We start from the raw sequence: 26231 nt of genomic DNA, 5'->3' as shown, positions 1-26231 counted from the left end.
AGCTCCGGCCAAACACAAATGACTACGGTCACAAGGTTGTACCAGCCAAACTAACGCGACTCGGGGATGCCCAACCGTCGCTATAAATCATAGGCCTTTAATTACTTCGAATATACTTCAAAAAGAACCAGTTAAATAGGTACCCTCGACATAGGCAAAAGAGCTTCAACCATGTCAGCTCCTAAACACAGGCTTTGAGATACTCAACCACCGAACCAAACCTCCCGAGGTGCTCGATCATCGCCATATAACGACTCATAATTGAGGTTCATCAAAGAGTCAGGCAAACATTATTTCAAAAAGTCCTTAACGAGGGAAAAATAAAGACTATATTAGAGGTCGCACTGACAAAAGGTGTAAGAGCCACTGTCTCCAGCCCACATAAAAGGTTACACTGACCCAACGAGTAAGAGCCTAAGGGCCAACTTGCAATTTGAAAACTTGAGGGTCGAATGAGCTCGAGTCGAAACCCGATTCGGAGACTGAACCCAAAACAGTTAACTAAATATGCCTAAGAGCAAAAGCGTAAGAGCCATTGTAGCCAGCACTAAAATCGAAGGTCGCGGTGACCAAACGCGTAAGAGCCACTATCGCCAGCGCTAAAACCAAAGTTCGCGCCTTCCTAGCGCGCAAGAGCCTGCGGGCCAGCTTAATGAGCCTCAGGGCCATACCACGAATATAAGGATTCCTTCTAAAACCAGTTCATCTGGATAAAATCAAGGCAAAAAAAATGCAGGAGAAATGAAACCGCGAAGCTTTCCTTTTATACATATATGCGGAAAAATACAAGCTCCATTTACAACATACTTCGAAGTACTATGTACAGAATCAGAAAAGGAAATCTACATCCCCTTTGGGGACTATGGCCCGTCAGCCTCATCCTCGCTATCCTTGGCGTCAGACAGATGTGACTTAGTGCCACGTTCGTCTACCCTTGCCTGTTTTACCTCTTTCGAGAGGTAAAATCCCCTAGCATGGATCTCCTAGAGGGTTTCCCTTTGAGACTTACACTGAGTATATTCCTTGCTCCTGCCCTCGCAGTTAAGAGTCCTTCTCAGCTCAGCTTGAGCAACAGCAGCGTCCTTCAAATAAACCGCCACTTTCTGATCAGTCTTAATTCGGCTCATTAAAGCTTCAGCCCGGCCATCCACAACCTCGGCCTTTATCTTCAAAAGCTTAGCCAGAGCACCCTTCTCAACTGAAGCCTGAGCGTCCGCTTGAGCCTTTAACTCATCATACTCGCGCTTGACTCAGCCAACTTCATTCCAAAGGTGCTCCAGGTTCTCCGTCTTTTTCTGCAACTGAAATAAACGAAACATGAGCCTTAGGAGCTAGAAGAAAGAACACACACTCCCTTAGAACAAAAACTACGTGCCTCTTTAGGTAGCCCTCATAATTCAAGCTCCGACTCGACTCATACCGTAAGCGTGCCAACTCGACTTCCCTTTCGTCACAAAGGAGCCTAAGGGATTTCTCCCCGTACAAAGCTTTCCACAGCCTGGCCTTACGGTGAAGCAGCTCGGACTTAAGCTTGTCAAAGGCCTGCAAAAGAAAACTTAATAAGAAAGGAAAAGCGCGAAACTCAAAAGGTCTGTGCCAAAACTCACCACAGAGAAAAGCCGCTGAGCTTCCTCGAAGGTCGAGCACACATCTGCTAGTACAGCTTCCTCAAACCCAGAAGATCCAACCCCGGTTGGTACACGGTTGCTCGGTGTATAAGATCTCGGGTTTTGAGTATCCCTCGAAGTACCTTCAATGGGAGAAAAAAATTGGTGACAGATAACTCTCATGCCTCAAAGTACCTTCGACAGAAAAAGAAGACGGTAGCGAAGGAGAAACCGCCTTTCCAAAACCAGAAATCGTAGGCGAAGCATACTTAGTCAATACATCCTCTTCGAGTCCCTGGTCTGGGTTCGTTTTGCTTTGAGCATCGTCACCCTACAAAGGTATTTGTTGTTTTTTGTTATCATTATCATCCCTCAGTCCTGAAGCCGGCGGTCTTTCTCCCTCTCCTAAAGGGCACGACCTCGTTGTAAGGGGCTCCCCAATACCTACAATGGCAGAGTCAATACGCAGAAAGCAAAAGCGCCCTTCCGAGAGAAAAAGAGGGGAGCAAATCACATAGCACGTACCGTGATGTTTTGCCTCCCACCTATCCTTAGATAAAGCTAGCCACTTACATTCGTCGAAAGTCAAGTAGGTATCTAACTTCCAAACCTAGTCCGATAGATCGGGAACCTCGCCCGACATCTACAAAATTGCTGCAGAAAAAGAAAAGAAGGAGCATTTATGAAACCCACCTTCGCCATAAACAAAACTACAAAGGCACAAGTGTACCACTTAAATGTAAAATTCCATTCCTCGGGAAATGACAGGAACTCCACTGGAATGATATCGATAGTCTGTCCCCGGACAAATCGGCTCACCCATCCCCGATCTCCATCTTCTTCGTCATCAACAATGAAAGGCGTGGTGGATCGACATTGAAGGGTCAGCAGGCCTCGATGGTGAAAGGGCCGATACAACCTGATGAGATAACTGAGAGTGAATTCGAGACCTACTTCTTCCGCAAAGAACCTTATCATCAATACTATCCGCCAAAATGACGGGTGAATCTGCGCCAGGGTAACCTGTCACTTTTGATAGAAGTCGAATGCAACCCCATCAATAGGGCCAAGCGTAAAGGGGTACGTGTACACGTTCAAAAATCCTTCGTCATAGTCCATAATGCTCTCCTCCAGGGAAGGTACTCGCAATTCCACCCTTTCTCCCCATCCACAATCTTTCCTCATCAACTCAAGGTGCCCCCCTCCTATTAAAGAAATGAACTTCGACGCATATTCCCGATAACCTCGAATGTTGGGAGTCTCTTCTGACGGGAGATTCCCTCCCAAAGCAAAGCGCCCAGAGGCAGAGCTCCCTCCTCCTTGCCAAGTGGATTTGGGCATAGCAGCCATGGCTATGGTAAAACTATAAAGACTTGGGCGAAAGCTCTGAGTTAAAGGAAAATTGGCGCAATAAAGGAGAACTCTATGAAAGAGGATAACTACTCAAAATAGCGGAATCTCCAAAAGGGCGAAGGCAACCATATATATGGGAAAAGCGGCGACCATCTGCCTGCCTCAAAAGCCGGTTAAAAATATTGGCTAAAGCTTTTATCTCTTTGGAAAGATATGCCGGCGGAATTGCCTCGGTCATTTCGTAACCGTATCATACACTTGACATCGCCATACGACATTTCAGGGTCGAAGATCCCGCGTCAACCAGTCCCTAGATGGTACCCGATATCGAGGAACTCCACCAAAAAGAAGACAGGCTCTAGGAATTCATTGACATCATTGCAAGTCCCAAGATGGTAACCTATCTCGAGGACCTCCATCAAAAAGAAGTTAGGCTCCAGGAAGCTATTAGCATCATTGCAAGTCTCGAGATGGTACCCGATCTCAAGGACTTCCATCGAAAAGAAAACAGGCTTCAGGAAACCAATGTCGTCATTATACGTCCCGAGATGGTACCTGATCTCGAGGACCTCTACCGAGAAGAAGATATGCTCCAAGTGGCCATTGATATTATTACAAGACTCGAGCCCGAGCTTGAGCGAAACCCCACTCGAGGACTGCTCCCGAAAGCCTAAAGGCTACCTTTATTCTTGGGCGTCCGAGAAAATCCCCCCATCGAAGACCATCGCAGGGCCTAATAGGCTAAGTCTCGTACCAAAATTTCAAAACCCTACTCCCATTCAACTCGAAGTCGGGGATCCCGACGACCCAAGTTTATCAAACCAATCCAAGCTCGGTAAGGTATGGCAAAGGGTTTTACGGGGAATCGAGTTAATCAGTCAATATCCAGAGGGAATGTTCGCACCCGGGCTCAATACTCGCACCAATTGGTGGAGTCATGCACTCAAATTCTCCACAAACACAGATAAAAAGAAATATAGCATAATTCAGAGGCAAATTGAAGAAAAATCTTTGTATTCATAAGCACATAATTACAAAAGCCCACGAGGGGTCCTTACACAAAAACAAAGAAGCAAAAAAGTATATATATAAGAAGCCTAGAGTCTAATCTATTCTCGGGAGGTACATCCTCGACGATAGTATCTTCGAGCATCACCTCCTCGGGGATCTCATCTCGGTCCTCCAAAATGGTATCTCCAAGGGAGAAGATGAAGACGAGGAAAGTGAGAAGATAACGAAGAGGAAAGTGAAGAAGCGGAAAAGGATGAAGAAAAAGCCATAGCCTGCCATAGAGCAAAAACTCTACTAGTCCAAGAAGATCACAACCCGATAGAAGACTTGGCGAGCGTCAGCCTTACCTGCATGGCTACTTTGAGTCCACTTCTTGGGACATTATGCCGTGCAAGTTACTGTCCAGAGGCACCACTTCACCCCGCGGAAAGCAAAGGGAGTAAGGCACAGCACCGGGTAGTCAGGGGAGGGGAGCATCAGTGTAAAGCCCGAACACCCTCCTGAGCAGTGGTGTAGAGTCCAAACATTCTCCCGAGTTAGAAGAATTGGGACCCCTATCTCGTCGTCTCGAGCCAACGACGATAGCAGTAACAATAACAACAACAAGAAGAAGAAGTTGGTGTAATCTCGCTTGGTAAGGAAGAACCCCGGAGAAAGGCCATGGCATAACTGATGAGAACGCCTTCATGCAACTTTGAGGCCACGGGCCTCAGACATGGGAAATGACAATGGATGAGGATGGAGAGAAGAAAGGGGTGAAAGGCTGATTGAAGAACAGTTGAATGAAGAATTGATTCTAGGAGGCTCCCATTTAAAGAAAGGGCGGCAGCGTAATCGATGGCACCATCAATGTCTTTGAAAGACGTACCGGTAGACACAATAAATGCATTTTCAGTAGCTGAATCGGCGGCGATATTATCACTTTGAAGAATAAGAATCGACAATGCATTGAATGATTCTGGAAAGATGAAATAACGGGACATCTCGGTTATCACGAAGGCTTGCATCATCAGTGTGACATCATCGTAGGAAATTCGAAGAGATGGTTATCAAGGTCGTTTCTTATCGTTTTACTCTAAGAAATGTAGGGACTATTTGTATACGGTAAATCGGAGGGTCTAATTTTCATTATTACGACATGTCGTAGGCACGTCTCGAAGGCTCGAGACCACGGTTGAGTTTTATCCCTTGGGGGCCATCAACACTCAACCTCCTAGTAGTATAGATCGACTGTTATAGAGAGAAAGTAGGGAGTTCCCAAGGCGCATAAATAGGGCTGACAAAGTCTAGTGGGCTAGTCCAAAAATAAATCAAGGCATTAACTAGTTGTACCATCTCCATATCTTTGTAATTAATATTTTTTGTACTATGTTGGGATTCCCCCTCATATATAAAGGGGATCCTTGTCATTTTGTAAACATCTGTTTCTCAATATCAAATACACAAGAACTTTCTCTCTGCTCTCTAACATATTCTCTTGATCACATTACTTGCATTCACTACTTACATTTATTTTTATTGCTTATTATTGGCCATAAAAAGTCGTCATTGATTTATTACTACTGTTAGTCACCCATCGATTACCCTTGATAGTTCTCAGCCGAGCTTCAGACTCGACCCCGAGGTCCTTGAATAGGCAAGCTCGAGGCCCCGATTATTAATCATTCAGTTTGGCTATCATCTTGCTCTCAATCTCTTATCTCGTTTCTAAGTCTTTCATATAGCATCAACTGCTTAACAACTAGCATAAAAATAGATCACATATTTTTAGAACCTCATAATCAATTTAATTGTTATTACCATTTTCACGGTAAACAACTGGGTTCTGGGCAATTTGCTGTTTAATATCTGGGACGTTTAGGGTGAGGGAAAGGTTTGCCAGGTTACGGACCTGCTCAAGCTGCCCTTGCAATTCTAGTATCTTTTGTTCCAACCTTAGGACCAAATCATTTTGTGTCAGAGTACTCTGATCGTCTGAAGTTTCCACATTCTCAGCATGTGTAGCGTTGTCTTTCCTGACACCACTCATATCATCCATCTTAGCTTTTCCATTGCTTTTCGGATTACTTGGAGGAGGAGGTTGTGGAGGGCCTCTAGATATGGTGTGATATGCTGACGATGCCAGTATCTGTGAACCCACCTTAGTGGATGAGAATAATCAAAATAAATAAATAAATAAAAGGTAAATAAGTCGGTAAGGATTCTGAAAAGTATTTGCAGTACGTATTGCAGAAATGTAAATTTGCGTCCTAATTTGGGAACCTCGTTGTGCCAAGGTAGGCCTAGCGATAAGTAGATTTGGAGAAACTTAATGCGAATAAATGCCTCATTTCATTAATGTAATAAATAAGACGAACCTAAACACGACAATAAATAAATGAGTCACTAATGGCATTTGCCTTATTACATTCGAATTCCAAAACGATTTTAAAAACAGATAATCCTAATCTACTTGGTCCCAGAAGGACCTTCTCTAGACTTGACCCTCTTGGCTCCGTCGATCAGATTCCCCAGGTCGCGCATGTCCAGCATTAGATACGCCCTTTCTAGGTGTCCTCCCTCGTTACCCTCTGCATTCTAAAAGTCTCTGACTCTTTTCCTCATTTTCCCCTCTAACTCCATTAGTCCCTGCTCCAGATATTCCAACCTTTCCGTTGATCTAGTAGTCATTTCCCTCCATTCGTTAATTGATTCTATGTCAATCTTGTGTTGTTCCAAATGCCTGGCCTCGGACTCGAGGACTCTTTTGCGTAGCCTCTTATACTTCACATGTACTTCAGCAACTTCATCTATGATCTTGTTTCCTTGACCGACCCCTGGCTCGACTATTCCTGTTATGTTATCATCCAACCATGATAGGTAGAAGTATACATGAGCTACATGGTATCGATCAGGCTCGTTGATATCCTTTTCCACAATGATCTTCAAATGCCATATGTGCTACGCTTCACATTTGTATGGGATGGTGTTGTCTAGGAAATTTGCTTTGTAGTGACCCATTGTGGAGACTCGCGGTATGACTTGTTTTCTACCAGCTTGTCTCATGACTCTAATAGGAACATATGGATATATGCCCCTTAACCCGATCAATACCAAATGCAGAACATCCCTGGATCTGATGATGAACTCATTGGTAGGGAACCACTCGAACGCCCAATGAACCTTGTCCTTGGTCAAATTGCTGAAAAACTGTATCCGTTCTGCAGCATTCTCTGGTTGTGCAAACCCGTCTCGGATAAAGGTCATTCTTTTCGAATGGTGGAAAGCTATGTGATCATTCCATGGTCTCCGTGGAAACTCTTGGCGGTTTTGGCCTCTCTGAATATGTTCTAACAACCAAATCTACAGCAGCAAGTTACAACCCTCAAAATGTTTGAACCCTTTCTTGCAATGATACAAAGCCCGTATATTTTTGCTACAATCATCGGAACAATAGTATGTGTTTGTCCCTGGATTCCCTCCATTAAAGCTTTGGTTACCATGGCCAACCTGGTGTGAATCCTGTCCCCTTGGCTTGGAAACACTATCATACCCAGAAAGCAGACGATGAATACGAAAACCCTACAATGAGTCCAACCCAGGGAATGATGGAGAATTCGTCATGATAGATACGATAAGATTTGCTATATCCGTATTGTTCATAGAGGAAGTCGAAGGGTATGTAGGACTTTTTCAGGCATGCTAAGTTCTCATTCTTTCTCAGACCCATCATTTGTAGAAACCCCTTGGGAGTGCAATTTTTTGGTACTAGTAAACCGGGATTATCCCAGGGTAATCCAGCAAATCCTCCTATTTCCTCCAAAAGAGGAGTCATTTCTATATTGCCAAAATAGAATACAGCCCTTTCTCCGTCCCAGAACATAGTAGCAGCCTCGATCAACATGTTATTTGGCTGGATGTCTAATAAGGATGGTAAGTTTTTGAGAACCCTTTTACGTTATTTTTATCACTTGGCGAAAGGTTTTCCCACCAATCCAGCAATAACGGTAGTATATTTTAGACCATGCCAAACCTGGGGACTTCGTGCCTCATTTTCTGCAAAATAAATAAAGTTAGACCCTTTCCCCCTCCGGATTCGGCTACTTATACAGTAACGATTAGCATGTCGGCATTTATCTCTCCAAATAATGCACATATCGTGGTTGTGCCCGTTGGGATTATGGAAACCTTGGTGTACTTTGGACAAGGTTTTTCTTAAAGGGTTATTTTATGGACAACATATTAACCCAGGTTAGGCTTGATCATGATGCATGTACAGTTATTATCAGAGTAAGGTTTCTATAGAAGTCTAGACTGGTACCCCCAAGCGGACAACTTGAGGGGAAAAGGCACGGAACCGTCAATTGCACCACTGATCGACTAGTTTTACTGTAAATAAACCTTTCCAAATTCAACAGGAAGAGCGCAGACACTCATCAAGTGTTGCTATGTATTAATTGTGCACGAGTGGAATATGATGTTGAGCATGTATTTATGAAAAAAGAAAATAACATGTTGTCAAGTATTTGCACGATGAGAAAGATAAAATGCGGTATTTTAATAATTGTAAAGGCATTTAAGAAAGAAAACAAGGAGAAGAGTTAGTTTTCCGTAGTAAAAAGCAACAAAAAAAAAGAAATCTAGTGAGCATAATTGAATGAAGAAAGGCAAATAAGTTCATATAGAGTGGAAAGGGAAAGGGGTGCGCAAGTATTAATAGAATAATAAAGATATGCTTATTAAGAAAGACTAATTCACAAAACAAGTCATTATGGTAAGAGCCTAAGGATATCCCCAGCAGAGTCGCCATGCTGTCGCTTCTCCTTTTTCTCGCGAAATCGGATTTCGACATTTGACAACTCCTTTTGAAAGAGTAGGAAAAGGAATTGGTTGTTAAAGTCGCCACCTAACGGATTAAGGTGCGTTAAGACACCTATAGCAAATAACTTAGATTATACCAGTTTGCATCACCAGAGATCGGGTAAGGTCTCAAATTACCTTGAGGGAAAGGTGTTAGGCACCCTTCGAGGTCCACAACGGTGGGTCCCGGCCGAACTTAAATTATGCGAATTAGTCTAAGAAAGTGAATAAACTATTTAATAATGATGGGGGGTCCTAAATTTTTTAGCCTATAGGATAACCCCGTGCAACATAAATAATACTTCATAACTCCCCTAAGACGGGGATGTTACTCATATTATCCAGCAGAGACAGACTATCATCTCTTGCTACCCGATTATTATCTTTGAGTTTTTACCTAAAGCACTCTAGTTGATTCTAACTCGTATCCTATGTGTGCATACATGTCCCTTACCTAAGGTCCTGGAGGCATTGGGACCTCTATTTAGGAAGATCTTAGACTAGGCATAAGGTTCTCAAAATTTTAAAATACTAGGAGACAAGCAAAACAATTAAGACTGTTCAAATAAAGACAGACATGGGCTCACGTTAACCTCCGCATGTAAACAACAAATGCACGCAATTGATTTAGCAGGCTTTATAAATCTTGGAGTCCTATGGGCAGGATATCCATGTGATGAACAGGCGAGCAGTAGTATATTGAGTCAGTTCTTAATGCGAGTGTTAGGGCCTACGTATATTTTCCTACTGATTTTAATTCAGTACAACATTTGGGCGTTTCATGCATTAATGAATAACAGTAAATCACAATCATAAGTCAGGAATTATTATTCAATGCTATAGGCATGTTGTCTAAGTGATTGACAATGATAATCAAATTTCGAATCAGTTAATAGAATCATATAGGGATGACTTCTACGAATGTGATGATTATTACCCTATAGGCATGATTTCTAGGTCTGAACTGATTTCAATCATATAGACATGATTTTTATCATTTAACTGACTTTAATCCTATAGGCATGATTTCTAGCATTGAACTTATTTTAATCCTATAGGCATGATTTCTAGCATTGAGCTAATTTTAATCCTATATGCATGATTTATAGAATTAAGTTAACTTTAATCCTATAGGCATGATTTCTAAAATTGAGTAGTATAAGAGCAGGAATTTATACACATTGATCCAGAAAATAATTAAGCCAAATATTGATCCTATAGGCATGATTGCTACACACGTTTATTGGACAGATTGATACACTTAAAGACAGGATTCTCAACAAATCATAACGTCAATCCTATAGGCAGGATCTCTAGTATGTAGACATAACATAGGACTTATAAGCATGATATGAAACAGCATAACTGAGATCCTATAGGCAGGATTTCTACCCGATTTAGCAAATGAAACTAAGATATTCTTCCCGATTTTACTAAATACCTCAGAGTTGTTTGTTACAAAATTATTATTAACCAGATTAATGAATGAATTACATAATAATAAAATAAACTATAGAGAGCCTACAACAAGCCCAAATACACCGGGCAACCCAGGCCTTCAAACCATAGTAGATCCAATGCTCACTTTCACAGGTACAGAACAATCACACATAGAATCCAGATCTCTAGTATTTCAAAGTTCTCAAGGGATTCAAGGACCCAGGGCAATGCTCACACTAGAGGACCTAATGCTCAAAAGTAGTTAAAAGGAGGTTAGGAACCAAACTCCAGTGTGTCAGAGTTCACAAAAGTCTCACATGGACCCCGAACAGTGCTCACACTGAGGAGGTGAAGGATAGAACATAAAGGACCTAAGAATAGGAGTTTAAAATCAGCAAGATATAAAAGGAGACAATGGTAAAGGATCAATTTTAAAACAGATTTGATTTTAGGAAAAAGCCATCATGACAGAGTTTAAGACATAGAATATATAGGTAGAATTTCATTAGAGAGACAAACTGACAAGATTTGCAAAGTTGTTCATGCACAGTATCTAATGAGTTAAAGTCTGAAAGGCCTAATTAGGCTAAGTGTACATGCTAATATTTTAGGACAGCTTTGTTCAATCACAGAAAATATTTAGACAATGTATTAAGGCAATCCTCAGATAATCACAGGAATCCAAAAGGATGCAAAACATATCAGAAGGCAAGTTATCAGGGCACATGAATGACAGAGAAAGGTTTAATAACAATACAAGTTTGTAAAGATTCAGGACTGATTAACTGATGAACGTACTAGTATTATCCTAAAGATGCTAAGTTCAAAACAATTTCAGAACTAGCAAAACAACATACATGAAACAAGTTAAAAGACATTAAGCTAACCTCTAAGATAATTCATATTATTCAAAAAATAACCAATCTCATAACTAGCAGTATCAATTATAGGACTAAAGGAAATCATAGAAACATAAAAATGGTAGAATCATACTCAGAATAGACTTTAAACATGTTGGATCATAAACACAGTTCATGAATACATAGAAAGGAAATGACAATAGGATAGTCACTCACCAGTTAGGTAAGAAAATAAGAAATACATCACAATAGTCAAGAGCCCAGAATTACTTGGCCTTGGCTTTCAGTCGGCCAAGACCAGAAGCAAACGAGATAGCAAAGAGAATACAGAGCCAAAACCCTAAGTTTTTTAGTGAGAGTATATTGATTCCAATCTGTCCTAAAGAGGAAAGGGAAGGGGTTTAAATAGCCTTAGACTAGGGTACATAAACATGGAAATAATCAATCAAATTATTTAAGGAAAACTCAGAATATTATTAAGGCAAGTCAGAAATAACATTAATCAAACAGGTCTGGGAACAACTAAGGCAAGTAGCCATAGACAGAATCAGTAAGAGAAGAAAAATAAGAAAATAAAATTTTAAGGATAAGTACATAGACAGATATAGGAAACATTGAAGAAAAATGTTAATAAAAAAAATAAGAACCCCTAACAGATCTGAGCCCTAATTTAGGCAAAACAGTATTACGAAAATAGAAGGCAGATATATGGGAAGGTTAAGATACCCAACCAAAATAGGACCAAATCAGATCTTAGCGAGATCTGATCCCTAATTTTAGGGCAAAATAAATTAGGCAAGGTTTTTAACAAAAAATCACAAAACAGACATACGAGAACATAAAAAAGGTTTTTTAAACAAAAATAATAAAACAATATAAACAGATCTGTAAAAGATCTAAACCCTAATATTTAGGGTAAATGAGAACAAAGAAAATCTCAGAGATTCGTACATAGAGAGAGGGAAGACGAACACATATGAGAAATGGGGAGGATTCGACCTAGATTTGGTCCGAAAATGGAGAGATTAGCTTGCCATTTTAGGCAAGCTACTAAACAATACCATAATCGAGTAGCCAGTAGTGAGATACGATCGATAAGGTAAGAAAATCGTCAAGGGATTCCATATCCGATTGGAATCGAAGAAAGATTATGGGTGACGACACCTAGGGTTTCAGATGAGGAGAATAAGAGAGTGTTCAGGGGCGGCGGGGTTTAAGGAACGAGGGATTAGGGTAGAAAGGAAGGATATAAGGGAATGGGGCATTTAATTGTGGGTCGTTAATCAATTTTGATCAACGGTCAGGATTTAGGCGGATTGAGGTTGGGTTTAATGAATGAGTATGGTTAATTGGGTTAATTGATTTGGGCTGGCAGAATGGGTTAGGCATTTTAGGTGTTGGGCTGAGTAATTTGGGCTGGTTTGGGTAGCCTAGGTCCGAAAAATAGGAATTTAGGGCTATTAGTTAAATATCCATTTTTAATTAATAAAATAATTTGTAAAAATAATAAATAAAATAGTAAAAATATTATTTGTACATAAAAATAGTTAATAATAATTATTTAATACTATTAAAATATAAAAAGTTATTTTTTTGCAAAAATAAAGTAACCATAAGTATATAGGGGCTATTATTGTAAAATATACAATTTTAGCCTAAAGATGCAAATATAATTATAATAAATGCGTCAAAAATATTTAAGGCTTAATATGGATATAAGTGATGAATTTAGATGATAAAATCATCATAAAAATAATTTGTAATGGAATTAATGATTATTTATACAATAACATATGGGAAAAATTGATTAAAAAATCTTTAAAAACTATGAAAAACATAGGAAAAATACTTGATGATGCTCGTGCACTATTTTGAAAGTATATATGCATATTTGAAATATATGAGGGAAAATTGGGTATCAACAATACTTGCTGGGTACCGCTGTGGTGTGCTCATACTACGTTTCTACATAATTTTTGTGCAGATCCAGTTATTTCGAAGTGAGTCGATCGTTAACCAGATGTGCGAAGTTCTGCTGTGGAGACTCAAGGTAAACTTGTTGCTGCGTTCACAGGTTTCAGAGTCACCTTCTGATTTTATTTTTTTACATTGTTTATCCTTACTTCAGAACAATTGTATTTAGAGGTTTCTAGCAAAAACTTTGTAGAGCTTATGACTTGTACTACCGACTTTGAGATTGTAAACTTTGTATCGAGATTTTTCTTCACATTGTCAATCGTTATTTATTATTGTTATTATTTCACTAAATATTAGGCTTACCTAGTCCTAAAGACTAGGTGTCATCACGACATCCTACCGAGGAAAATTTGGATCATGACAAAATCACGAAGTTGCAAGATAAATTAACTTTTTAGCTTCAATGATATGATTTTGTGTCGTACGTAGTGGTGTAGTCGGGAATCTCACCAATGATGTTTAAATTTTAAGAAAGTTAATAATTTTTTTGTCAATGAATAGTGTACCAAAATTTTTAAAATCAATCTAAGCAACATTTAATTAAATAATAAAAATACTTGTACTCTAACTATAATTTATAAATTAAAATTAACATAAAAAGACAACAATAGAAAATTTACTAATAAAAAAAAGCATAAATTAAAGGAAAGAGAGAGTCGAGAGGGTTTGTAGTCTGTACTTTATAGAGAGCTTTTGTTGAAGAAATTTTTGCAGAGCTTGAATTTTGAATTGTAATTTATTTTAAAAATAACTTTTAATTAGAAAACTACTTTTAAGACTAGTTATTTGTCTTTATATAAATTTAAGTTCTAAGAATTATTTTATTTAAAAATAACTAGATTAAAAAAGAATCAAATAGATCATACACGTGGTGGCCTCCATTTAGTTTTGGCAAACAAAATGTGCAAATAACTGTGAACCCGTGAACAGCATATAATTGTGAACACCCTGGATCGTTGGACTACCTCACTCAACTATGTTAAGGGTGTTCAAAATATAATATATAGTCATATAAAGTAGTATTTGACTTATATACAATGTAATTTTTCAGCGAAGGGTGGTCACTTGGCCACCCTTAGCATAATGTGGCTACGCCGTACGTTACTTGTAGTTCATGTTTACCAAAATACTAATAGGACAAGAAGAATCTATACTATATTAAAAGCACGAAGGCCCCTAGCGAAATTTCGTTCGACTTTTTTACCCTTTAAATTTTTTTTTTACATAGGACAAAATTGTACTTTGGTTAATTTTCCTAATATTTAGTAATAATTATTTAATATTTTTCCTATTATTTGGGACGTTTCTTCCAATTCTAGAATTCCTAGCTTCCCATTAAGATTTAGGAGTACTAAATAAGCTTTCAATTCTCAATAGAGTAGTCTCGATTACTTTATACTCCTTTTAGGTTAGGCGGATTTTTGTTGTTTAACAAAATTTTCTCTTTTAACTCCATTTGTATTTATGAGAAGTTCACGTTATCTTTCCCAACAATTTAACATGACAAGACAAAGTTGTTATGGGAAATAAAAAATTAATTTCCTTCAATTTATATTTTCTTTAGTTCAAGTTTGATTCACAAGTTATTATTATTGTAATTATCTCACAATTCCAAGTAATGTAAAGCATGTGCCATTTTATACATGAAACAAAACAAAATAAAAAAGAAACCGAGATTATAACCGGTAGAAAGTCATTTATATGTATCTAACAGGAATAAAAATTAAATTCAACTACATACGAATCATAATAGAATAGAAGTTAACAATCAAAGTATTCTTTTAAAATTTCTCTCAAAATGCTTTTAGGAAATATAAGCAATTAAAATGTATTTTTGAATTAAATCGAACTTAAGTTTAAAAGGTTCCTATTTAAATGAGAACCAAAACAAGAAAACTAAAATGATACATTGTATAAATTGATGAAAATAATAAATTTTAATTTTGATCTTAACATAAATTTCATATTCGAACTCTTTTAATATAATCTATCAAGTAATCTAAATATAATCATATGTTCTTGACACTAAAATGATACATTATATTAATTGATGAAAAAAATAAATTTTAATTTTGATCTTAACATAAATTTTATATTCGAATTCTTTTAATATAATCTATCAAGAAATCTAAATACAATCATATATTTTTTTATTTTCATAGAAAAATAATTTTCTGATGCATAAGGCTAACATCTGGGATGCATAATTATGCATTTGGATAAAGAAAGAAAGCTCCGACTAAAAGTAATTTTTTTTTTATATATTAATCATAATTTAGTTAGTTAATTATTCTACTTTTGCAATAATAATTTATCTTTTCTAATATATTGAAAATAAGTCTTATATATTATTTTTTATCGATTAAAGTAATCGAATATTTTGCATTTTGCTCATGAGGAAATAAACATTTTGTGTAAGTTAAATGACTATGTTTCTGTCATTTTAGAATGAACTTTAGAATATATGTATTGTAAAAATGAAATCTCTAAAATATGCAAGGGTTACGTGCTCTTACTGTAACTAAAAAGTAAGTTCAACTGTAAATTTGAAGTAGTAAAATTATAAAACTGGAATATATTTTAAGGTTAATGATGGTTTAGGGCTTATATGGGATAGAGTTTCTTCTTTTATTAAGATTGTTAAATAGGATAAATACTCATCATTTCATAAATTTACAACAACAACAAAAAAAAATTAACCTTTATTTTATAATTGAAACACAATTTTAATATGATGTTCATGTCATTTTTAAAAGTTTTTATTCATTAAGACGAGGTATTTGCGCGTACCCTAAGACTAGTAAACTTAAATACATGCCATCCAACCGCTTAAATTAAAAATAATTGAATGATGTATAATATAATGTATCATTCATATACTACTCCTTATGTCCCAATTTATGTGATATTCTTTTCTTGTTAATCAGTCCCAAAAAGAATGACACTTTTCTATATTTAGTAACAATCCAGCATTAAACTTTCTTCTTTACCTGTAGTGAAATAATTTATAGTCATACTAATTCTATGATTTGTTTTAGACCACATGTTTCAAAAGTCTTCGTTTATTTCTGAAACACGTGTCCAGTCAAATACCTTCATATAAATTGGGATGGAGGGAATATGGGTATAACCATAAATAATTAGTATAGAATCCATGTATACCGGTTAAAAAAATAAATAGTAAATCGACCGACTATTTCTATAAAGATCTCATAGGATGAACACATATTGGTAGAAATGACACTAGGTAGCCACTCTAAAGGGCTGCTATTTAGGAATTAGCTAGTGCATCCTGAATTTCAGTTTTTCAATTTATTTTTTTAGGACAAAAATATCATGACTTGTCCTGAAGTTAAGAATTTTAATTTAAAATTTCAGAACAAAATAAATTTTGGCTAGTCTTTAAATAGCATCCCGAGAATGATTATGTATGCACTTGCCCCTACTAATTGCTAGCAAAACTGGACTACCAGCCCGGCCCAACAACTTTTTTTTTTTAATTATATGGATCAGGTAATTTTTATTTTATTTTTTTATTTTTTTGGATCAGCTAATTGGACTTCCTTGTTTGGACCATTTGATAAGTCCACACTTAAAAAATAAATGAACGGTTAGATCTACGTGACAACGTTCGCACAAAAAATTGGGAACACCTGATTCTGTAGACTTGTCACTCACGTTGTGAGGGTTTATGTAAAGCAAAAATGCAAAGGGTTTTGAAGGCTCGCCAGCTCGTTAGGGCTTTGAGAAACTCGTCGTCTCCGATTCTGCTCAACTCAGTGTCACGAATTCAATCTCATTGTACCTATGAAGCTACTGAATCATGTCTCAACTCTTCTTCATGGCGTGGTTACTTTACCTCTGGTAATATTCTATTTTTATTTGAGTAAGAGGATGTTTTCTTCTGGATTTTACTAGGTCAAAAATTGTGAAATGTGCAATTTGATCTGTAGAAAGTATGATTGCTATTTGAAGATTTTTCTAATTAATAAATTTTCAACTTAGACAAGTCTATACCTGAATGCTATAGTAAAGTTGCTGTTGTTTTCCGGCTAAATGACAGATTTGATTGTATATTATGGATAAACAGGTACTACAATTAATGGAAATTATATGCAAACAGAATGCAATATTCGGAGAAATGTATGTCAATGTGAGAAATGCTCTAGGATGCTCAAGGCATCATTTTCTACAGAAGCAGGGGCAGTTGAAAGCAGTAGTGCGACAGGTGATAGTTTGTTTTCGTGCATGGTTTTGATTTTTATATTTATTTCTGAATCGTTGTTTTAAAGCAGAGTCCGTGAAGGAATTGTATGATAAGATGCTGAAATCTGTCGTGGAACAAAGATCTGCTCCGCCAAATGCCTGGTTGTGGTCCCTAATACAAAGTTGTGCGAACCATGAAGATGTTAATCTTTTACACGACATTTTGCAGAGACTTCGGATATTTGTTAGTCTCTTTTATCTCGTTGAATTAATAGGAGGTCCTTGTTAATTTGCTCGTCTAACACGTGGTGTATGTTTGAGGGCAGAGACTTTCAAATCTCCGTATCCATGAAAACTTCAACTGTGCCCTCTGCCAGGACATTACAAAGGCGTGTGTACGTGTTGGCGCCATTGACTTGGGTAAATTTCTGAGTTCTCTTGGCTATTCTTCAGCATTTAAGCTTAGTTGCTTGTTCCCATCATTTGTAGTGCAAACTTGTTAGTATCAATAAGGAAGCTAGACTTTCTGACTAAAAGCAGAAGTGCATCTCATCACGTTGCTTTGACTCTGTACACTTGTTCATCCAAGCTAAGTAAAATTAATTTTGTAAAAATTCTAGTTAAAATCTCCATTATTCTCCTGAGTGCAAACTCCCAAGTAGGAATATACTTGAAATATTTGAGTTTTTAAGAAATTTTTGTGGTTACAAACTTTTAAAAGGGAAAGATTGACCATCTTAGGATTGGGACTCTTGCTGGGATGACATGCCGGATATGCTTTTGGTCGTCTTTATGGATTTTCTAATGTGTAAGTTAAAGCTTTCGAAAAGACGAATAACTTGAGTAGGTCAATAAATGAGATGAAAGAAAAATTACAAATATTATATGCAATTGATTTCTTTCAGTGGTATCTGAATGGATTGATGGATTGTTAAGCTGAATCTTCAAGCATTTCTGCTTACTAAGAGCTTGTTGAGAGTGTTAAAGCTTCACCTTGTATACAGGTAAGAAGGTGTTGTGGAAGCATAATGTGTACGGATTGACTCCTAATATTGGATCTGCTCACCATTTACTGGTAATTTGGAGTTCTACTTTGGCTTCAAGATGTATGATATGTGTGTGATTACTAAGCCATGTAAAACTTGGTGTTCTATGACTGCAGTTGTTTGCTAAACAGCATAACGATGTTAAACTCTTGGTAGAAATTATGAGACTGGTGAAGAAGAATGATTTGAACCTGCAGCCTGGAACTGCAGAAATTGTCTTCAGGTACAGATCCAGTATAAACTCTTACCCAATATCTCTTCCCTCTTTTATTTTTATTTTTATTCTCTCTTGTCTAACTAAATTTGTGGCGATCCTATTGCTCTTTACCAGCCTGACATTTCTATATTTCTGTAATATGAGGATCGTAATATCCGTGAAATTTTCAGTGTTCATTTCTTTTACTGACAATAGACATAATTAATCGTGCTTTGAGCACTGTTGCTGGGAAGTAGGAACCGTTAGGAAGAATAGGGGATTTTCTACTACTTCTGAAAAGAAGATTGATAACTATTTGAGTTGGTGAGCTTTTCAAGCTTGCTTTCTCAATTCTAATGGTCTATTTATTAAACTTAATTCTTCTGTGACTTCTATAGTTTTATACATTTATACTTTTATCTTGAGGTCAAGACCAATTTCGAGAATTGCACATTACATTGCATTTTGTTCCAGCTGGATTGCACCCATTGTCACCTCATGGAGCGATAAAGACAAAAGGACCTGCTCCAGTTCAATAAAAATCATGAGAACACAATTGAGTAGTAATGTGCTTTTTGAGATCAAGTTGGGTAGCCCTTCCTTAATTTTTGGATACTTCAGGCTAGGGCCCTAACTTACATCCTAGAGGTTTGTGCCGATAGGATGATAGACTTACAAATTGTTGCGGAGCATGAGATATTAGTAGATTTGGTCTTATACGAGGACCATGTGGTAACCGGCTTGTGGTATGCCAGGGGATGTATCACATTGGATTTTTTTTAATAGCTACATTAAAGTAATGCTTTGCAAAGAAGGTTGCATTTCTATTGAGATACTAATTGGTGTTCTTAAGTGATTTTATTTTGGTCTTCAGTGATGAAAGATGAACCTTATACATACAGGCATGCAGATGCTTTCCTCTGCTAGTTTTGATCAATAGCAGCATGTACGTTGGGCAATTAAAGAGTAATTGCCTTTTAATGACGTCGTGATATAATTTAATTTTCTGCTGATTTTTTTTTTGATTTGTTAATTTTCTTCTGAAATTTTGTAGATATTTTTCAGTTCTTGTATAAATTTTATCGGCCTATAGTCATGTAGATACTGTACTTATTTTGAAGAGGCATGTCTGCAAATTGCCACTTAGCTATGCTAGTTTTAACATAATAATATGTATCTTAATGCAAGTAACAGCAATTATCTTTATTATTTATTGTTATATCTTGGCTGAACTACAATCTGTTGCTTCCTTATACACTTCATTCTTTCTAAAAAGATCTTTTAACTTGTTGGATTGATTTACTGCAGCATTTGCTCCCAAACTGATAACTGGGACTTGATGTGTAAGTATGGTAAAAGGTTTGTCAAAGCAGGAGTGAAGCTACGAAAGATTTCCTTGGAGACTTGGATGGAATTTGCATCAAAAATAGGTACTTACTCTCCTTTTCTCCTATAAACTTTAAAAGATTTTGAACTTCATATCACAATCCTCTCTTTTTATGCATGAGTGCGGTGGTGGGTGGTGTTAAGTTTTTAAAATTGCACCAAGTAATAGGGCGAATTTATTAGTGGCTTTCAGTTATGGGATTATAGTTTCCTAATGAACACTAAAGCTTACTGCTGTGGCTTTGACACTCTGCTGTTACTGCATCTTTGCTTCACCAAAGGAGACGTGGATGCTTTGTGGAAAATTGAGAAGATACGATCAGAATCCATGAAGGAACATACTCTTGCAAGTGGACTTTCATGTGCTAAGGTAATTCAGTTTCTTAGTTTTGATTTATTTTACATTTCCTTTACCTGCCTCTCTTTCTTGTTTCAGCACAGAAATGAATGACCTAAAAGGGGATCACAATTTGTATCATATATCCAATTGGAGAAGTGTTCAAAAAAATGTTTGACGCCTTGATAGAGTAGACTTGTTGACACATCTTTTGGTGCTGTCTTGCATTTAACACCACTGTCATTTACCTGTCGAAAGAACGTGCATTTGGATTGCTCTGCATAGTTACACCTCCACTTTCCCATCAGCTCATATTCAACTGAAATAGGCAGCCATAGCTATGTAACGACCCTTACTGATATAAGGGCAAGCTATCAAGTTCAACACATGGTTGATATATAGTGCTAGGCAAGTCTTTCCCCACAGTGACCCAGTAGTTTTTGACAGTCTTAGAGCAGCCTGGATAATGGTAGAATGCAGCATCATTGTTATGAAAGCTGATGGGGGAACTCCTTTAACATTGGTTGTAAAATCGACTAGCTGATTGGTTTCTATTTCTTAATGAAGATTATGAAACTCATGTCTCCTCAGCTTTCTAGTTGCTTACAAGTTGCAAGTGCACCTACTATTTAACATCTTCTTCTTTCGGCAAATGTATATCCAAGCACTGAAGAGGGACAGATGTGCTCTCACAATTGTTTCCTTTTTTGTCGATATTAACAAATTTTGATTTCGTTTGTAGGCTTTCCTAATTAATCACAAACCTGGAGATGCTGCTGCCATCATTCAATTACTCAATCAGGTGCCTTCCAGTTTTTGCTTGTTTTAAAGTTTTGGAGTTTTTATTTTATTGTTCTATGGAGAGGGTGCCATCAAGCATGGCATAGCTTGTGCAATGGTTAGGATATTAGGTTAGAACCGGAGCTTTGCAAATAGTCTGCTCTTAGACAACTACAATGGATGTGCTAAAAAAATTGTTCATCATATTGATTAATGGATGATGTGCGCTACTGACTTCAGCTATTTGATAAAACTGTAAATCCATTGTAAACCCCCAATAATAATGTATAAACACCCCCCCCCCCCCACACACACACAACAACCAAACAACGCACAAAAAAAAAAATTCCTTCCCTTTTTGGATAGTTGATCATGTATCCCCCTTGGAATAGGCTTTTAATATCGGTGACCATCTCAATTATCGGCAGCATCAAATGTTGATTTCTTTTTTTTTTCCCCAACTCAAATTTTGATTTCTTGAATGTTCATAAACTGACTGACTGATAAGTTAATCATGTGGTATGCACCTGATGTCAGAAAGCAAATAATCCAATTCTATATGACTTGTCAGGTATTAATTTCTTTACAGTTCATCCAATCTTCTTTACTATTCTGGTCTTCCAAACATTTTTTTTGGGGGGGGGGGGGGGTCTTCTGATCTGTGACTATAGACTGCTGTTTTTATGATGGTTGGTTCAATGAAGGGGAGGGTAATGTAAGGAGGGTTTTAAACGCTCATGCATTTCCATCTTTGTTTATCCTCTTTTGCTTCTTAACTGAACAAGATAAATGAACTTACTCCACCCCTTCCGCTTGTCATTGTGATTAAGACTTTTGTGTAAGAGTAATCAACCGATGACATATATTATTATTGTTTGCCTATTATTTTTATGTTCTCGCACTTGTCATATCCTGCAATTTTGGCCCTCATTGCATTTCATGCATATGTATAGCCACACTTAAAAGTACTGATGTTCGTTGCAGACAATACCGGATTCGAGAAGGCAAAATTTCATGGTTGAACTTCAAAAGCTAGTTACGGACTGGCCTTTGGAGGTGATAAAGCGTCAAAAGGATGAGAAGAGGAAGGTAAGCTGTTTATGCGTTTTATTTTGAGCACATATGGGGCCACTGTATTTGACTGTGCTGCTTATTCAATGTTGTCTTTGATGTCACCTTAAAAAAAATCCAGGAGCTTGCTGCAACACTACAACATGATATTCCTGCGATGCTCAATGCGTTGCCAAATATGGGCTTGAACTTGGATGTAAATTTGGGAGATCTAACAAGAAAGGAAGGTGTCTTATCTTGACATTTGGGTGAATAAAACGTCAAACTTCATGTTGGCCCTTCACTGTGTATTTTGCATTACGGAGGAGCAGCCATCTCAGTTTACTGCCTTCAGGAAGATCTCCACATGTTTCAGTCTTCGCAACTGTGCTGCAACCGTGCTTGAAGGTAGCCTCAGAATCCTCACAATTACTATTTAGCTTTAGTGAGGATTCTTATGAATCCAACACATTGAATTACCATTCTCATTAATTGACGTCCGTAATTTCTGCTGAATCATATATTGATGGGGGTTTCAGCTAGTTCAGAGTCCTTTATTCCCATTTTAGGTGTTCTGAGATGGGGCTGACACTGCAGAAAGAAGCAGTCAGAAGTTTTTGTTTGGAATCCTAGATATCTTTATCTTTACATAGTTAATGATCTATTTTGCACTAGAAAACATGATTGTCCCTGCAATAAAACTAGAAGCTATTTATTCAGTGGTATGTTTTTTTTACTAGACTGGGAGTCGTAGACTTAACCTTTTATCCATAAATTTAAAGTTGCTGTTTTGTATGTTAGGCGACTAGCTATGCTATCACTATTGTCTTTGTTGAAATAGAATTAGTAAACATACACGAATATCGAACATGCTTTTAGATGGAATACAACATATTTGAAATTCATTGTGGTACTTTTTAAGTGTTGGTTAAATGGTGTTAATTTTGCATTATTAGGACTTTTAAGTGTTTAAATATCTTTATTATGTTTGATTTCCAAAAATTTGAATCGAGGGTCTACCGGAAATAACATCTCTACTTTATCTGGGTATCATGAGATTCAAACCTGCTTATGCCATATGCACTATTCTATAACGTCAAAACATTCATCCCATGCCTTTTGCATGTATATGCCATAACACTAAAGGTGATATTTTTATTAAGGTATAGTGCTCTCACAACAGTAGGAAATTAAAATAATTAAACAAATGAAATCACTATCAAATGCTAATATAAATGAGATTAGTATTTTTTTCTGTAAGATAAATAGTAAAATTTATTTCCCTTCCGTGTCTTGCTATTATTGAGTAGTAACAAATTCGCCTTGTCTCGTTCCTCTTAATCTCTTATCCTCTAAAAAGTAAGTGAAAGAGATCTTCACTACTATTCTCCGTTTACTTTTAATTGTCCACTTTTAATAATGCACTTCCTTTAAAAACAAATAAATAACGTATTTTAATTTATAATTTTATCCGTAATAATGATAACATTTTCAAAAGTTTTGGGAAATAATAATTTAGGGAATGAATAGTTAATTATAAGGGTAAAACGGAAAAAAAGATTGTTTTTCCCTGGGATAAGTAAAAGTGAAAACATATATCATATAGTAAACAATTAAAAGTGAACAAAGGGAGTACGTCACTGTCGAGCTAGTATGATTGGTATTTGGGAGAAAAATATCTTTTCTAAAAGTGGCTGATTTTTTTTCTTGTTTCCTTTTCTATGTGACGTCTACTAGTGCACTACCAAGAGAAAATGCCAGATTCTTTACGTATTAGAAAATGGTGTTTTTGATAATGTTCTATATATTGCGTGAAGAAAGGAAGTGTTGTTTCGATCTGTCACTTTGATTACTTAATCCCACTACTAAGTGTCTTTCATCGTCAAAAGGTAAATAAGAAAAAAAAATCCTAAATGTGTGGTTTCTTCGTTAGCAACCATGCATGCCGTTTTCTTGATTATTTTTTTGCACTCCAACCATATAGTATGATAATATGAAATTATTAATAATAAGTTTGTTCCTTTTAGGTCTATATCTATGGTTGGTTTGCATAGTTATGGTTTTACGTGGGACCTATAGACAAATGAATGCTAGGTAGATCCCGATATTAACATATGGGATTGGTTAATTACTTTTTTTCCTTTTAGGTTATGGTGGGATAGATGAACCTCCACCTTTAACTAAAGGTTTTGAATTCGAAACCGGAGAACCGATAAAAGTTTGATAGAGAGGTTTCACCCTCTAAATAGCATTACACATGGCGAATACAGATTTATCGAAATTCTAATGCAGGGACCGAATATCAGATGAGAAACCTTAAAAAAAAGTTGGCTAATGCATGCTAGCTAAATACCAATATTAACATATGGGATTGGTTAATTACTTTTATCTTAGGGCTACAGTGGGATGAATAGATTCCTCCATATTTAACTAGAGGTTTTGAGTTGGAGCGCCGAAAATGGATAAAATCTTGATAGAGAAGTTTCCCCTTTAAATGATTTTACACAGCTAAATACAGATTAATTGGTAAGAAACTCAAAAATAAAGGTTGGTTGATAACTTGATCCTACATTTGGTTTGGCTGACCTAAGAATGGTCTAAAAGGGAGAATTAATCAAACAATAGAAAATGTTGGAGCACCTTTAGTCGTCTTTGTTTTCTAGTATTATTTTTCAGTATAATACCTTTTCTTATTTATTTTTTCCAAAGACATGGTCCCTTTCTGTTCTACACGAAAATTCAAACAAAATGACAAAACTACTCCATATCCTTGAGTGTTCATTGGATAAACTTAGATAATGTTGCCTTATACTCTTCCAAATGTCCACTACATATTGCTTCTTCTTCTTTACTTGTATGAATAAGTAATTTAATCCCGTGGCACTAGAATTTGATTTTGTTAAAAATATATGCAAAAAAATTAGTTATCAACCTACTGTAATTCTCCTTCATCTTTGTATATATAAAAAATAATTATGAAAAAAATAAATAAATCTTAATGAGATCATACTCCCATTTCAATATTCCATTAACTAATGTACAAACTTCCAAACAGATTCCATAACGGAAATGGTGGGAATATGAAATTAACGTCAGCCCCTACGCCATCTTTTTTCAACTTTGCGAGCAATAAGCCCCACTCAAAGATACTTCCATCAAGATTCTTTCTAGTTTTTAGTCAAAATATCTCTAAAGGATAAAGTTGTAAATATCATCGAGTATTAACCTAAATAATCGCTAATTCAACCGTTTAAACTAAATATAGCTAACGAATACTCATATAATATGTGTATTTCATGTACTACATTGTATATGTAATCGTATATAATCAATATACGGTCAAACCTCTCACTAACTGTCTCGTTTGTTTCACATACTTTTTGGTTGTTATAGCGAAGTGTTGTTATAGAGAACACATGTTATAATATAAGATGAAAATTTGGTTCCAAAAAAACTTGACCATTATAGTAAAAGTGTTGTTATAGAGAATATAAAGCCCGTTTGAATTGTCTTAGAAAAAGTAATTTTTCAGCAAAAATAACTTTTAAACCAAAAAGTAATAAGTTGGGAGTTGCACAGCTTATTGCTTTTGACTTATTTTAAGTATTTTTAATTTATTTTAAATACCTTTTGACTTTTCCAAACACTAAAAAAAAGCTTTAAAAAACTTAAAATCTGATTTGACCAGCTTAAAACTCAATCTAAATACTCTCATAATAAAATTTGATTGGATACTGATTAAAAGGAGTAACAGTTATATAATCAATGTATATCGACTAAAAAGTAAATAATAAGTTTGACTCATTATAAAGATGTCATATTTGGGCCATACTTCCGAAAATGGTTAAAATAACACGGCTAGCCAGTTTCGAACTGGTCATTCAAAATAGCCACCATTTGCTAAGTCATTAAAAATAGTCACTATTTTGCTGCAACAGAGATCGGTCCAACATAATATATTGGAGTTCGGTGTACCTGTGTATGAACTTCCAGCATATTATGCTTGACCGGTATACTTTGCTGGCTCCAATATAATATACTAGAGTTCCAGCAAAGTATACTAGAACTCCAAACTCCAGTATAATATATTGGAGTTCGATTATATTTTGCTAGAACTCCACTATAATATACTGGAGTTTCAGC

The 26231-nt window shown here is 36.5% G+C and overlaps 1 protein-coding gene across 1 annotated transcript; it reads left to right on the top strand.

Annotated features, from left to right (window-relative positions):
• The first annotated feature begins 16729 nt into the window (after positions 1 to 16729).
• LOC104224818 (uncharacterized) lies at positions 16730 to 22883 on the top strand. The gene is made up of 11 exons (XM_009776523.2): positions 16730 to 16951; positions 17178 to 17315; positions 17383 to 17537; positions 17620 to 17713; positions 18298 to 18368; positions 18456 to 18562; positions 19844 to 19965; positions 20203 to 20291; positions 21001 to 21060; positions 22023 to 22127; positions 22231 to 22883. Exons 1-11 carry the CDS (start codon positions 16792 to 16794, stop codon positions 22348 to 22350), a joined length of 1221 nt encoding a protein of 406 aa, XP_009774825.1. The 5' UTR covers positions 16730 to 16791; the 3' UTR covers positions 22351 to 22883.
• The last annotated feature ends 3348 nt before the right edge of the window (positions 22884 to 26231 follow it).

The sequence above is a fragment of the Nicotiana sylvestris genome, chromosome 7 (genome assembly GCF_000393655.2).
Source record: "Nicotiana sylvestris chromosome 7, ASM39365v2, whole genome shotgun sequence".
Classification (NCBI taxonomy): Eukaryota; Viridiplantae; Streptophyta; class Magnoliopsida; order Solanales; family Solanaceae; genus Nicotiana; species Nicotiana sylvestris.
This window is presented reverse-complemented; position numbering and strand designations above follow the sequence as displayed.